Genomic DNA, 16,203 nt, shown 5'->3' with positions numbered 1-16,203 from the left:
AGCAAGATGTAGAATCAGCGAGTATAATATACATTACAAAATAAAATGAAGACTAAAGGTTGTATATGCTGAGAAGGTAATCAACAAACAATGAGTACTCAAATTCCTTCTCCTTTTTTCAGAGAAGCCATTGGCAAGAAGGTTGTAAGTTGGCTAGGATCAAAGAAAACATATTTTTGCATTTGATAAATTATCACACATTTACATGGGTGACGAAGAAAAAAGGTTGCCCCAAGAGCTTTAACAACAGAAATTCATGTCGACGTTTCTGTGTTTCTCGTGACAGATCTGGAAACATTTGTATCTTGTACCCAAGAAAGGCTTTCTGTTTATTTTTGAAGAAAAGTTTCAATAGCCAATTTTTATCAGGTGATAAGGCCACTGTAAGTAAAAGTGTTGCGGACATTGCTATCTCCTGGTCTGAAACTTCCAACACCTTGGAAATATTAAGCGACTGTTGAGCTTCTTCCATTAATTTTTCTTCCCTTTTAATAGGTAGATAATACACTTGAGTGAATGGCGGTATTAATTCCTCGGTAATTTCCAGGACTTCCTTTAGGTAACGTTTTAACATATCTCTAGGGGTTACCTCCGCAACCCTGGGAAAGTTAATTAATCTAAGATTATTATTGCGAGAAAAGTTTTCTAGAGACTCCAATTTTCTCCTTAAGTTAGTATTATCTTTCACCAGTGTTTCAGTTATTTGTTTAGAAAGTTTAATTTCCTGGGAAGAATTCATTGTTGAAGTTTTTAAATCTTGCAAGTCAACTTTGATATTCTTAATTTCATTTTCTTGGGAAGATATCTTATGCTCCAACTGCAACAGTTGGGGCTTAACTGATTTAGATAGATCCACTACAAGATCCCAAATTGCATCAAGTGTTACCTCTTGGGGCTTCTTTAATATAAAGATAGGTTCTTGTAAAGAAAAACTCTGACCAACCATTGTACCCTCCTGGGTATGACTCCTCTGCTCACGGGCAATCCGCGGGGATGATGAAACCTCAGTTTCCACTGGAATCCCCTGAAACAACAGGGAATCCACATCCATGCTCCCCTCTTTGCTCCCAACGACCTCCGGGGAGAGTTCCTCACTGCCTTCCGATGGTTCCTCCACCCGCGGGGAGCTGGCGGTCTGAGGAGGAGGAGGAGGCACTCTGGCGTCGGGGCTCAAGGTGGTGTCTGGGCCCATAGAGAACGCCTCCGTCTCGCCACAGTGCGTCTCCTGCGGGCGTGCCGACGCCCCCGCAATTCCCTGCATTCGTCAGAGAAGTTCATCCATTGAACCGAAGCCGGCTGGGCCCGAGCGCCGTGAGGCTCCAACTGCGCTTCGGCCCCTCCGCTTCGGCATGCTAAACGGTAAGTTTCTTGAAGAAAAACAGAAGAAAAATGATATTGGTAGAGCTCTCTGCGACGAAGCTCTCAGCATTACAGTCCTTCCGCCATCTTGCCTTCCCAGCAGGGAAAATTTTTTATGATGAAACTTCTGCTGTCTTTGCTAGTCCACTCCCGCCAACGTGAAGCTAGCTGACGTTTTGTTGTGTGGCTGCGTCAGGGCGGTGGATTCTCAGCGGTTCTATTCACGCTTAAATCGGCAAAGGTCTCCCAACCATTTATGATCAAAGAGGCAATTTAAACATTCTGATCAAAGGTTGCGATATTTTCCCAAGTTATGGATTAAAGCACCACAATTATTTTGATATTCCCTGAAGCAGTCATCTTTTGTTGAAACTTTATATTTTGAAGATGATAGTGATAACATAAAGGGGGGGGAATGGGACTTGTATATCGCCTTTTTGTGTGTTTATATATTCAAAGTGATTTACATATATACAGGTACCGAGCCCCCTAAATATTCGTGGACTCGGTACTTGCAACTTCAATTATTGGCAGATTTTTTTTCCCCCTCCTGGACTTACTTTTTAGAAACTCTACAACCTACTTAGGGCTGACTCTGACCCACCCTCGGCTCCTTCCTACCTCTCGGACCCCTCCACAATATACTTTTTAAAGCCTGGTGGTCTAGCAATGAAGCAGAGCAGTCACGATCTTTGTACGCTCTTGCCCTGTGCAGAGCTGCAAACAAAATTGGCTGCCATGAGTTCCCATCTTAGACGCCTGGGCCAATCAGGGGCTTAGGACCCTCTGTGAAGTGCATCCTAGGATGTACAAGTTTCAAGTTTATTTAAATTTGATAAATTGCTTATTACATACTAAGCGAGTAACATTAAAAATATATGGTATACAACATTAAAAGGGGGATAAACAACAGACTGACAATACAGACGAACTTGGATACATTAAGGGAAGGACAAAGGTGCCATTTTGAAGAGGCTGGCCTTAGTGGCAAAGGTGCGGGGCAGGGGTTCCAAGGGGTTGGGCAACAGTGGCGGCAGGAGGGAGTAGGTATCGGGTTTTGGTTATCAGGGGATCCCAGCATCCCTCCTACTGATCTTCGATTCGGAGGTCTTTTTTAAGGGATGTATTCTGCACATATAACGATCATAATCAACAGCAACTCATCACATGTAAATTTAGCGACCCTCTGTGACCCTCATTTGCATGTGCGGTTTTTAGAGAATGATGCATCTTTCAAATCATTACATTTATGACTGTGGCAGCGGCCCATTGGATTTTAGCGCGAGTGTTAGGGAATATGTTCCTGAGTACATTAAGCATCTCTGTTTCATCCCTCTACTACCTGTATAGTTTCACTTCATGAATTCCCTCCTTTATTTTATTTAAAAAAAAATGTGTGTGGCCTTCTCTGGGAAAAAGGTGACATTCAAAATGCTGATTTTTTTTTTTGCATCTACAAAAGTTACATGTTTGAACTTCTGCAACTTTTTTAATTTTTCACATAAAAGGATGGGGTTTGGACTATTGTATCATAAATTGTTTAACAGAATTCTTTGAACTTCATTTCTTTGTTTTTGGTGACTTTAGTCATCTTTTGCCAGAGATGGTCACATATAGCCAAAAATGCCTCGGTAGAGATGGTCCTACATACAGTCATGTGAAAAAATTAGGACACCCCATGAAATATTCAGTTCTTTCTCAAGAAATGTTCACATAATCAATGTTACATCTTCTTTTATTTTTCTCTGGAAAAGAAAGTGATATAATTGCAGGTAAACAACAAAAATTTTCCTTGATTTACTCATGAAACAAAAGATATCCACAAAAATGTATATTCCAACCGAGGAATAAATTAGGACACCCTACACACTAGTGTTACCCCCTTTGGCTGAAATACCTGCAGTGAGATGTTTCTTGTAGCCATCTACTAATCTCTGACATTGGTCTGAGGAAAGTTTGGCCCACTCCTCAATGCAGAATTCTTTCAGCTGTGAGATGTTTGAGGGGTTTCTTGCATGTCCAGTCTATTTCAAATCACCCCACAGAACTGATCATTAGTAGTTCCATTTGATTTCTGAACGAGTACTATATACATCCAGGAAGGGTGTGTAGGAGGGTGCAAGTGGGGAGGTGTTATAATAATAATTATAATAATTTATTTTCTTATATACCGCCCAACCGGAAGTTCCGGACGGTTCATAGCAAGAGAACTGAGACATATCAGTGAAGACACAAAATACAGTAGAATTCAGTGGAATACAATACAGTGAAATACAATATGATGCAGAACAATGTAATATAATGTAAAATCATCGCATAAATTTACCAAAGAAATTTATCAATTTTCTGAACTCAAGGTAAGATTGGGAAATTAGAGGACACAGCCAAGAGTTCATTTTCCCCGCTTATGTACTTATTATATCATTTGATTGCTATGAGTGCTGTTTATTGTACTAATAGTTGGTTAACCTGTTGCACTTTATGTTGGCTTTTAAAAATGAATAAAGATTTTATTTAAAAAATCACCCCACAGCATCTCAATGGGTTTAAGATCAGGGCTTTGACTCAGCCACTCCAGGACTCTCCATTTCTTAGTTTTCAGCCAGTCCTTGGTGGATTTACTGGTATGTTTTGGGTCATTGTCATGTTGCAGGGTTCAGTTCTGCTTCAGCTTTAATTTTCTTACAGATGGTCTCACATGTTCCTCAAGCACCTTCTAATACACTGTACAATTCATGGTGGATTCTATCATGGTGAGCTGGCCAGGTCCTGCTACAGCAAAGCATCCTCAAACCATGACACTTCTACCTACATGCTTCTCAGTTGGTATGAGGTTCTTTTCCTGGAATGCTGTATTACATGTATGCCAAACATGTCCTCTTTTCTGGTGTCCAAATAATTCCATTTTAGACTCATCCATCAATAAAATACTATTCCAGAAGTCCTGGTGTTTGTCTACGTTCTCTCTGGCAAACTTCAGTCTGGCCTTGATGTTTCTCAGAGAGCAAAGGTTTCCTCCTTGCACACCTCCCATGCAAGTTACATTACATTAGAGATTTCTTTGTAGAGGCATACACTTTCACATCAACAGTTAGCAAGAGCCTGCTGCAGGTCCTGTGATGACATTTTAGGTTTTTTGGAAACTTCTTTTAGCATCTTGTGGTCTGCTCTGGGACTCAACTTGCTTGGATGGCCAGACCTGGGCATGTTGGCAGTTGTTTGGAAAGTCCTCCATTTGCATACTATTTTCCAGACCGTGGAATGGCTAATGTCAAATTCTTTTGATATCTTTTTAAATCCCTTACCAAACTTATAAGCTGCTACAATCTTCTTTCTGAAGGCCTCAGACAGTTCTTTTGATCTCACCATTGTGTTCACTCTCACCACAGAAGTCATGAGCACACCAGACTAAATGTCTGAGGTTTAAGTAGGACAAACCTCCTTCAAAATTCTGAGAAACGATGTTCTAATCATGGGCACCTGATGTGATGCACCTGTGTGTGATTTGAACCATTTTAAGGGGAAGGTTATGTGGGGGTGTCCTAATTTATTCCTCAGTTAGAATACATATTTTTGTGGATATCTTTTGTTTCATGAGTAAATCAAGGAAAATTTTTGTTGTTTACCAGCAAATATATCACTTTCTTTTCCAGAGATTTAAAAAAAAAAAAAAAAGATTTTATATCGATATGTGAACATTTCTTAAGAAAGAACTGAATATTTCATGGGGTGTATGTATGTATCATTGAAGACCTTGAGTGACAAAACCAGTCATTTTTCTAAATAAGATAGGTAGAGGAGTGGCCTAGTGATTAGAGCTGTTGCATCAGCACCCTGAGGTTGTGAGTTTAATCTCAGGCTGCTCCGTGTGACTCTGAGCAAGTCACTTATTTATTTTAGGTATTTAAATACCATCTAGCAAAGTTATCTAAGCAGGTTACAGTTTACAATCTGTCCCAGTGGGATTTTCCCCATCTGTCCCAGTGGGCTCACAATCTATCTAACTTACCTGGGGCAATGGAGGATTGAGTGGCTTGTTCAGGGTCACAAGGAGCAGTGTGGGCTTTGAACCCACAACCTCACTTAACCGTCCACTGCAAAGGGTAAAGAGTATGGGATTTGTATACTTTTTTTTTTGAGTGGTTTATACAATCAAAGCAGCTTGCATATTTCAGACAGGTACTTATTTTGTACCTGGGGCAATGAAGTGTTAAATGCCTTGTCCAGAGTCACAAGGTGCTGCAGTGGGATTGGACTCACAACTGCAGAGTGCTGAAGCAGCAGTTGTAACTACTATAACCACTCCTGCTGGGACAGATAAGGAAAAATACTTAAAGAGTACTTGATTACTATTCAATGTATCGCAAACTGCTTTGGGTAAATCTCTTCATGAAAAGGCAGTTAATAAATCCCAATAAACTGTCTTTTATTTTCCCCAACAAAATTATATGCAGTGAGAAAGTTATCCAATGATAGGAATGCCCTCTCACGTACACTATGAATGGAAGAAATCCAAGCTTGTTTTCTTGAATCCAAAAACTAGCCTTAGTGGCATTAGCACCCCTATCCAAGTCCTCCTGTGAAAGCAACTTGCATCAAAACATTATTACCTTGGTTATTTTATACATATAACACGTGTACCTCTTCCAGCCGTCTCCTCTGTTCTTTCTGTTGTTCTATACGCTTCTGTCTCTCTGCCAGTAGCTGCCTTTTATATTCTTCCTGCTCTCTGAGTTGTTGTTCCTGCAGCAACTGTTGCCTGCGCAAGGCTTCTGAGCGCTCCTTGTTTTCTTGCTGAAGCCTCAGAAAGTCACGTCTAAGGGTAGACTCCCCAGGAACATTAACAATAGAACTGTAAAAAAGATATATGGAATGGAACATTTGTGAACTAGGTAAATCCCAATAAATACATTAAATACATTATTAGCCACCTTTATTAAGTGATTCACCAAAGGCGGTATACAGCAAGTACAACTTAACATAAAACTTACAATTTTGTTAACAGCATAATAGTAAAATGACCAAATATAAACAAACACAATGAATAAGAAACTCAAAATCAACACATTGAAACATAATAAAAATACCATGAAACAGATTCAATATACTTATTAGCACTGAAATTCAAACAGCAGAAATATAATATACAGTAATGTCAACATAATACTTATGAAATACCTAACAAGTACATAAGAGAACATTCAATATATTACACCAATGCTTTCTACAATACAGCTTATCATATAGCTGAAAGGTCAAGTGCAGATATTAGATGGGGACATGATATATTACTTAATTGTCTCGGCTCCATTGGTATTTCAGGTCATGTGTTGAATTGGTTCAAAGGTTTGTTGTTGTTTTTTTTATAAATCTTTATTCATTTTTCATCTTACAACAAATACATATATATATATATATATATACAACAAATATATATATATAAAACATTTGTCAATGAATACATCATTTGAAATTCTATCATTTATGATACTAATAGACAAAACATTTTTATCTCATCCCTCCCACCCTTCCAATCTTACATTCAATCAAATATCACAAATAATCTTTCCTAGAAATCTAATCATTAATAATTCAAATTCCCCCCTCCCATCCCTTCTACCTTAAATTGTATCTATAATGTAAAATGGTATCTACTCATTGCAATATTTTGTTAATGGCTCCCATCTCTCTCTAAATTTATAAAAATTCCCTTTTTGCACAGCTATTGTTCTCTCCATTTTGTAAATATGACATATCAAATTCCACCAGAAGTTATAACTGAGTCTATTCCAATTTTTTCAATTACTTGTGATCTGTTGTATGGCGACTCCTGTCATAATCATTAAAAGTTTATTATTCTTTGATGAAATTTGGCTTTTTTCCCCTCATTGACATACTGAATAAAATCGTATCATAGGATAATGCCACCTGATTCTCCAAAAAACAATTAATTTGGGGCCAAATTGATTTCCAAAAGGCCATAATAAAGGGACAATAAAATAATAAATAATCTAGAGTCCCTGCTTCAAGATTACAGTGCCAGCATCTATTAGACTTAGAGGAATCTAACTTTTGTAATTGAACTGGGGTCCAAAATGCTCTATGCAACAAAAAGAACCAAGTTTGTTTCATAGATGCGGATACTGTACATCTCATCCTCCAAGACCAAATTCGTAGCCATTGAGACGCATTGATTTGAGGCTTAATCTCAATGCTCCAAATGTCTCTGACCTGTCTTTGTTTTTTTATTCATATATCCAGATATCAATTTATACCACTGGTGTCCCAGGAAGTCCGCCTGAAAGCATAAGAATTCTAAACTATACTGATTATTAAGATTTTTCCATTTAGGGAACCCCTCCTGAATAGCCTGCTTCAGCTGCAACATCTAAAACTTTGTGATTTATTAAGGCCATATTTATGTTGCAACTGTGAAAAATCAAGCAGTTTACCATCTGAAATGACATCACCTAAAATCTGTATACCTGCAATAATCCAATGCTTCCAAATGACTTTAAATCCGCCAATTCAAATCATGAAGTTTAGTCAGATCGTTTGATTTATTGATTTATGAATTAGTATAGGTGTTAAATTACTAACAAAGCGTAATGTTTTCCATGTATCTATTAATATTCTATTCTTTTTATATACTCTAGGCATCTTAATGCTGAGAACATGACATAAACGTAAAGGGAACATGAGTCACCATTCCAACCATAGTCAATCTGGAGTATCTTCCATGAGCTCTGGGAGGACCCAATACATACCCTGGCGTAAAATATAGGCTTGATGATACTTATAAAAATTTTGAAAATTTACCCCACCCTCCGTAATTGGTTTTTGTAAAGATACTAAAGCAATTCTAGGAATTTTACCTAGCCAAATAAATTTTATAAGAATATGATTTAATTTTTTATAAAAGGACCCTTAAAAAAAACTGGTATCATACTCATTTGATAACAAGCAATATCATCATTTTGACTGTTTGAACTCTCCCCCACCAAGAAAGATGTAAAGGATTCCATTGCTCACACATTTCTGTAACTTTCTTTAATAAAAATTTTTTATTTTCTTTCATTGTGTCCTCCAACGTATTTTTAATCCAAATTCCTAAATATTTTAATCCATCTTCCTTCCATATAAAAGAGAATGATTCAAACAAGCCCTTTGAACAATGTACATTAAGTGGAAGAATTTCTGATTTACTCCAATTTATCTTATATCTTGAAAATTTTCCAAATTTCTCAATCAACTCAAGCAAGCATTGAATGGTAATTTCTGGATTTCTCAAATGAAGCAATATATCATCTACATATGCAGAGACTTTATATTCCCAATCTGAATAAGGAATACCCTGTATCCCCTTAGCTTGTTGAATGTCTAATAACAAGGGGTCTAATACAATATCAAAAAGAAAGGAGATAATGGACAGCCTTGCTAACCCCTCTCTGCAAGTTAAAACGCTCTGATAAATTATTATTAATATACAATCTTGCAGCAGGGGAGCTATACAATGTTTGAATCATTTGTATAAATCCTAAACCTACACCAAAACCAATCCAATGCCTGATACATGAAGGTCCATTCCACACGATCAAAGGCTTTCTCTGCATCCAAAGATACAGAGAAAGCTGGATCATTCATGGCTTTTGTTAAATTTAACATATGAAAAGCCAATCTGCTATTATTAGATGCAACAAATCTAGTTTGGTGAATATCAATAATAAAAGGGAGAGCTTTGGCTAAACGTAAAGGCAATGTTTTAGCCAAAAGTTTTCCATCTACATTGATTAAAGAGATAGGCCTGTAGTTTGAAACCAAAGTGGGATCTTTATTTGGCTTTGGCAAAACTATAGTTAATGATTCTGCCATAGTACCTGTAATGCAACCCTTAGTTAGTTGAGACTGATATAAATTTAATAAATGAGGTAAAAGGGTAATTTGAAATGATTTATAAAACTCAACTGTGAAACCATCATCACCTGGAGCGGATCCAACTCTAAGAGATTTCAACGCTGTTTCTAATTCTTTTAATGATATAGGCTCTTCTAAACTTTTTTTAATATATTCAGGAATTTTCGGCCCTTCAATAAGATTCAAAAATTCTAATCCATCTTTTTCTCTACTTTCATAAGGCTCAAAAGAATATAGATCTTTATAAAAATTTAGAAACTGACTTAAAATACTTCCAATTTGAGTATGTGTATCACCTTTCTCATCCTTTATTGCCACAATTTTTGTTCTTCTTTTCTTTGCTTTAAGATAATTTGCCAATAATCTTCCCACCTTATTTGAGCTTCTATAATACAGAGTTTGTTGGGAAAACAAGTCTTTCCTTATCAACTTTGAAGATATCTCATTATATTTACCCTTTGCTTTTAAAAGAGTCTGTAGACTATTTTGCTTCCATTTGTCAATTAATTTAGATTCCAACTGTTTAATTTCTTTTTCCAAGAAATGCAGACTATGAAATATTACCTCTCATTGTAGCTTTAAATGCATCCTTTAATGTTTATATGGTAATTTCTTCTGAAATGTTAATTTGAAAAAATTCAATCACCATGGGTGCAACAGGGTGTCAAAGCATTGGTAACCTCAAGAAGAGGTGCGCTTCAGAAATGACAGCCTGCATCGATGGCTTCGAGGAGAGGCATGTATCAAGAGACTCAATGCGAGATATACCTATGACGCTTGATAATGTCAATGTCAATGAAAGAAGTTGATATCGATGCACCGGTACTGCTAGGAAAATAGTACCACAGAAAAAGTCCAACTTGCCGGGTACCTGACCCCAGGCCTAACATCTTACAGAAAGAAAATGCAGGAACAAAAAGAATAAAAACATTTGTTTGGTAAGGCACTTCTTGTTCGATTTTGTTTTGTATATTTTTTTAGCTCTGAAAGATCGGGAAAAGATTCAGCAGGAAAGACCAACAGCACGAATCGAGTGATAAGAAGGCCAAAAAGCTGTCAATGAGTGTGGCGCAGTGGTTAAACAAACCCATGCTGCTCCTTGTGACCCTGGGCAAGTCACTTAATCACCCCATTGCCCCAGGTACGTTAGACAGACTGGGAGCCCGCCGGGACAGAGAGGGAAAACTGCTTGAGTACCAGAATAAATGCATGTAAACCGTTCTGAGCTCCCCCCTGGGAGAACGGTATAGAAAATGGATATATTTTTTTTTTTTTTACAAAGGCTGTAAAAAAACATCTACAGGCTCCAAAAACGAAAATAAATTAATTTACTTGAAACTGTAAAGGATATAAAAGAAAAACAAGTAATAAGAAAGACATAATTTAATTAATGAAACATATGAAGTGGGAAGACAAACTCAATTAGACAAAGTTTAGATACGTGTTCTTCAATCTCCGTGGATGACGTCACCCACATGTGAAAATATGCTGCCTGCTTGTCCTGGGATAAAGGAAGTTAGTTCTTCAAGCTTCTGAAGATTCACATTAAGTTAGACATGATCTAATGGTGTAGGGTAAGGAACGTATTACCTCGGCTCTCCTTCTTGTTCAGGCACTTCCTCCTCTTCTTCTTCACTTCCACTGTACTCGTACTCTGTTTCATCTACATATAAAGTGAGATATTCATTAGTTTTCATAGACCTGAGGGATTTTCCATAAACTGCCTTTGAAGAGTGAAACAAACATATACTGCACAAAGAATTTCATAAGTACCTTGAAAAGGTGGCAGTTCCTCAATGATCAGGGCAAGTGTTTAAGCTTATGATAGCATCTAAAAATGATCATTTATAAAAATCGATTTCATATGCGGAGTACTCAGACTGATACAACCTGTAAGACCATTAAGGAGGGAGCCGATTACTTTATAGTCCCCTTGATATGGCTAGTTTCAGTTTGGTGGTATTTTACCTTATAGTCACACTGTGTCAATAGACAAAGCTCTATAAATCCTACGATGGGATAGAAGCTAAATAGAGAATCAGACACTAAGAAGTCAGTATTCATGAAGTTATCTGTATGCTACCAATCCAATTCTAAGAAAGCCTAAAGTACCAAATGATCTTCAAGAACTCTATTTTAAGCAATTGCAACAAAAGGTGAAAGTACCCATGAAGACCCTGTAGACCAGGGGTGTCCAATGTCGGTCCTCGAGGGCTGGAATCCAGTCGGGTTTTCAGGATTTCCCCAATGAATATGCATGAGATCTATGTGCATGCACTGCTTTCAATGCATATTCATTGGGGAAATCCTGAAAACCCGACTGGATTGCGGCCCTCGAGGACCGACATTGGACACCCCTGCTGTAGACTGTTGTCATGTTTCCTTATCTCTCTCTTTCTCAAAAGAAGATAAATCTTTTCATTGCTTCAGATCCATGGAGGGGCATTTTCAATAGAAGTTCAAGCCCAACTCAAAACATCCAGAGTCAGACATCTAAAGTATCAGGTCATAATCAAAAAAATGTCCAGAAAAACAGAACGATTCAGAAATGAATTAAGTAGATGTTTATATAATCGCTATAAAACACATTCTCCTGGATGTTCAAGAGTATCAATTATCCAACCCCTAAAATTAAGTTAGATGTCTCATAAGTTTCAATTATACGGCTCGCAAGACGTCCAAAGAAGTCGTTTCTTTAATATCTCCCATGATGTCAGAACGTTACCGCAGTAGCAACAGGAGTTTTCCAAAGTCCTACACATGTATATCCCTGAATGTGGAATGGCAATTCTTTATGGGTGTAATTAGGAGTTGGTGTACATAGGATAGCTAGTAGTGTAGTGAGAGGAATTAGTAGGAAGAAAAAATAGAGAGAGAGAACTACAGTGACAGTTGGAAAGACAGATGGAGCGTGAGAGTGAGAGACATGCAATGGAAAAAAAAGAGTGTGATAAGAGTTCTCCCAGAGTGTGTGAGCGAGAGAATGTATGAACAAGTGACTGATAGTGTGATGGGGAAAGAAGGGAGCCCAATTACTCTCTATGGAAGATGGAGGCTCTTCTGGAGCTGTGTCTCTGTTACAGGAGACACCTCTGAGTTTCAGCAACAGAGCCCCTCACCTCCTTCCCCCAAGCAGTGTCTCCCTGAGGGCCTAGAATTTATCCAGAGCATCCGCCACAGATGAGTGTTATCCAGTGGCCTCCACTATCTAAGTCCTAGCAGAGGCAGGCTGTAGTCTTAGGGCTTCAGGAGCTGTCAGGGGGCCCAAGTAACACCAATGGCCACCCATCCTGCCTCCAGGACCTGATGTTGTAACAGCGCCCCCTATAGCACCCAACCCCACTGTGCCCCAACAGATCAGGCTGGTCCTGAATCAAATTGTGGGGCTCCTAAAGCAGCTGCTGAAGATCCTCTAGCAGTCTCTTACGCTTGCCAATACCTATGGGGAATTTAGGAGACATCTGAAAACATATCTGTTCTTAAAGTACATAGGAAACTGATTTGCACAATCTCTCGAGCTGTTAATCAATAGATATTAACTATGTTAATTCTACTCAATGTGTAACATTTATAATCATTGTAACCCACATAGAACTTCACGGTCCTGTGGTATATAAACTGTTATTATTATTATTATATATGTAAATGAACCTTCTAAAATTCCTATAAAACATACCCCTACTCAGTTTGGAAAATGAAGAATTATGAGATTGCAATAACCTATCATTTCATGGAAAACAAAGCAATTAAAGCATGTAGGATGGAGACAATAGATTTAAAATTTTATAAATATAACATTAAAGTGTTTAAACTTATAGCAAACTAATGCAAAAAAGGTGTAACCTCAAACTTTCTAGCTCCATAAATTAGTTGAGCTGATATATTTTGTAAAATCTTAATTTTATAACTAAACTATTTGTTTATATCTAAAGTAGGTGCAATAAGTTACAGTAACCTAACAATATAAACATTAATGTCTGAACCAATATCCTAAAATGTACCCTGGTTAACAGGGCCAAATTAGAGTCAGATATATAAGGAGCCATTCTATAATTTTGTGTGAGAAGGCTGCACCACAATGAGGTGTGCTTAGAGTCAATTCCATAATGGCACTTATGTGGTATAAAGTCATTACAGACTACAAACATAAGTGCCAGGTCAATGGCTAGCACACTTAGGTGTGCCAATCAACATGTGCAACTCCTAATATTCTAAAATACCAGCACAGACCCTTAATGACCACATATGCCCTCTTCCTGAAAACTGAGAGCCCACCTTCCCTATTATTAGTCAGCCATACACACTCTGTTATTGACATAATCAGTCTTATCAAAAAGCAGCAATATGCAATAATACAAATTAACACATATGGCAAAGGACACGGAGGACTATGCAACACTAGGACATCATCCATGTAGGCATAAAAATTAAATCTTGATGGATATATAACCAAAACAGTACTAAATGTAGATTAAACAAATAACACAGATTATAAGTCAATGGTCTCTTGCTGGATGTCTATCTTTTTTTCCAGAAACCACCTATCTAGACATCTTTGTCTCCTGGGATGTTTAACTTTGACCAATTCCAACCAGAAAAACATCCAATTAGACACCAATTAACAGACCGTAACAAATGGAGAGCTAACATAAAAATCTACAAACAAATGATAAAAGACAAACGTAAAGCATTCTACTCAATTAAAATCAACTCATCTTGTAATGGTTCACAAGGAATCAATACAAAAGAGCTATTCAACCTGATCACAAATTTATTTGACACCACTCGCTACACCATACCCACACACAACTCTAAGTTACCCTCTGCAAATGACTTAGCACTACACTTCGATTCGAAAATTAAAAACCTTAGAATTCATTGTTCAACAAACGACTCTAGTGATCATCCGATACCTATCACCCAAGGAAATGATACACCGGCAGACATGATCTGGAGCTCCTTTCAAGATTTAGAGTGGAACAATTACAACAGACTATATAACAAATACTCTAAATCCTATTGCGTTCTGGACTCATGCCCCCCCCCACCCCCCACACCCCGAAATCATGAAAGCGGCACCTTTAGTATTTAAACTATCGTTGATGCAATATTTGGCTCATAACCTAAAAACTGGGAAGTTCCTCTCTAATAATGGTCACATAATAGCCCCAATTCTAAAAAATCGAAAAGAATCTTCAGCTATAATATCCAACTACAGACCAGTAGCATCCATTCCGTTTATTGTAAAAATTATGGAGGGATTGGTACACACCCGACTGATGGATTATCTGGATCAGTTCTCCCTCCTACATGAAACTCAATCCGGTTTTAGACCGTTATTCAGTACTGAGACAGTAATTGCGGCTATTTTAGACAATCTGCGCCTACTGTTTAGTAAGGGCCTTAATGCCCTGGTTATGCAATTCGATATGAGTTCTGCCTTTTATCTAGTAGACCACGGGAAACTGCTGCAATGCCTAGATGCCATTGGTATCAGGAACGAGGTGCTGAATTGGTTCCGTGGCTTCCTTATGTCCCGCACTTATCAAGTACGTTTTAATTATGAACTATCAGATACCTGGAGCAATCCATCCGGTGTGCCACAATGCATCCATTGCTCTTCAACATCTACATGTCCTCACTAGGCAAGCAGCTAACCCAGTTAGGGATAAAACTATTTAGTTATGCAGATGATTTTACGATCATCATCCCATTCGTTAATTCTATCTCTGAAACTATTCCTAAAGTTTCAGAAGCCATAAACATGATGGAGCACTGGATGACAACTTTTAGGCTCAAACTTAATTCAGAAAAGACAACTTTCTTCGTTGCTTCGCCACATCTGCTTGACACCAAATCACCACTATGTATCAATAATCTTAATTACCCTATCCAACCTACCATAAAGATACTAGGTGTAACTTTGGATCAGTGCCTAACCATGAGAGACCAGGTGGACTCCTTGATCAGAAAGGGATTTTTCACTCTCTGGAAACTCAGATCCATTAAAGCTTATTTCGATACAGCGGCATTCAGAACCCTAGTCCAATCCCTCGTACTGAGTCTACTTGACTACCGTAACATCGCCTATTTAGCAATTTCCCAAAAGAACATGCAGTGTTTACAATTGATGCAAAATGCAGCGGTCAAACTGATCTTTGGGCTGAGGAAGTTTGACCACGTGACACCCTACTACCGGCAGCTGCATTGGCTGCCAATGGAGGCGCGCGTAAAGTTTAAATTTGCCCGCTTCTGCTTCAAAGCACTACACGGACTTGCCCCTAAATATATAACTGACCTTTTCGTCTTCTCAGCCAACAGACACAAGAGAAGCTCACATTCCAACTTCGTTTCCCCCCCAGTGAGAGGTTGTAAACTGGAAAAACACCATGAACATCTCCTCTCGCACCAAGCAGCATCATGGGGTAAAGACCTAGAACAATTGCTTTCGCCCACTACTTATGAGGAATTTAGGAAACGTCTGAAAACATACCTGTTCCTAAAGTATCTAGACAACTGATCCTCTCTTCTCTCTCCCCTCTATAGCGATTAACTTGTTCTATTGATCACTCTCTCCTCAAAAATGGATTTCTTGTCCTATTAACCCTCTTTCTTCCTCCCCTCTTAAAGTCAATCAATTTGTACCTTTGCTTAATCTTTGTAAACCGCATAGAACTTCACGGTATTGCGGTATATAAGCTGTTATTATTATTATTATTATTTAGACATGGGAGGGGCCAGCATTGTAACAGACTTGCCATATAGATTATAGATATACCAACACAGCAGTGGGGCACCTTTGTGAGAAATGCTGTGAATGCCACATAAAGGGTGCCAGAAGTACATTTCACCATAACCTTCTTCTAATGAGCCATCCAAAACTCCCCCTGAAACCACCTAGATCTTCCTGTCTACCACCCCAATAGTCCT

At 38.1% G+C, this 16,203-nt stretch overlaps 1 protein-coding gene across 5 annotated transcripts in view; it reads right to left on the bottom strand.

The window, feature by feature from the left end:
- MAP4K4 (mitogen-activated protein kinase kinase kinase kinase 4) overlaps positions 1-16,203 on the bottom strand; it is a 447,614-nt gene that overhangs the window by 204,226 nt on the left and 227,185 nt on the right. For all 5 annotated transcript variants that reach the window (XM_033948219.1, XM_033948217.1, XM_033948220.1 and 2 more), the window contains exons 11-12: positions 10,864-10,936; positions 6,001-6,211 (exon numbers count right to left, since the gene is read on the bottom strand). In XM_033948219.1, coding sequence (XP_033804110.1) covers positions 6,001-6,211; positions 10,864-10,936 — 284 coding nt within the window. The remainder of the gene's footprint in view (positions 1-6,000; positions 6,212-10,863; positions 10,937-16,203) is intronic.

This window comes from Geotrypetes seraphini, chromosome 6, assembly GCF_902459505.1.
Source record: "Geotrypetes seraphini chromosome 6, aGeoSer1.1, whole genome shotgun sequence".
Classification (NCBI taxonomy): Eukaryota; Metazoa; Chordata; class Amphibia; order Gymnophiona; family Dermophiidae; genus Geotrypetes; species Geotrypetes seraphini.
Note: the sequence above shows the minus strand (reverse complement) of the source record. Positions and strands in the feature narration are given on the sequence as shown.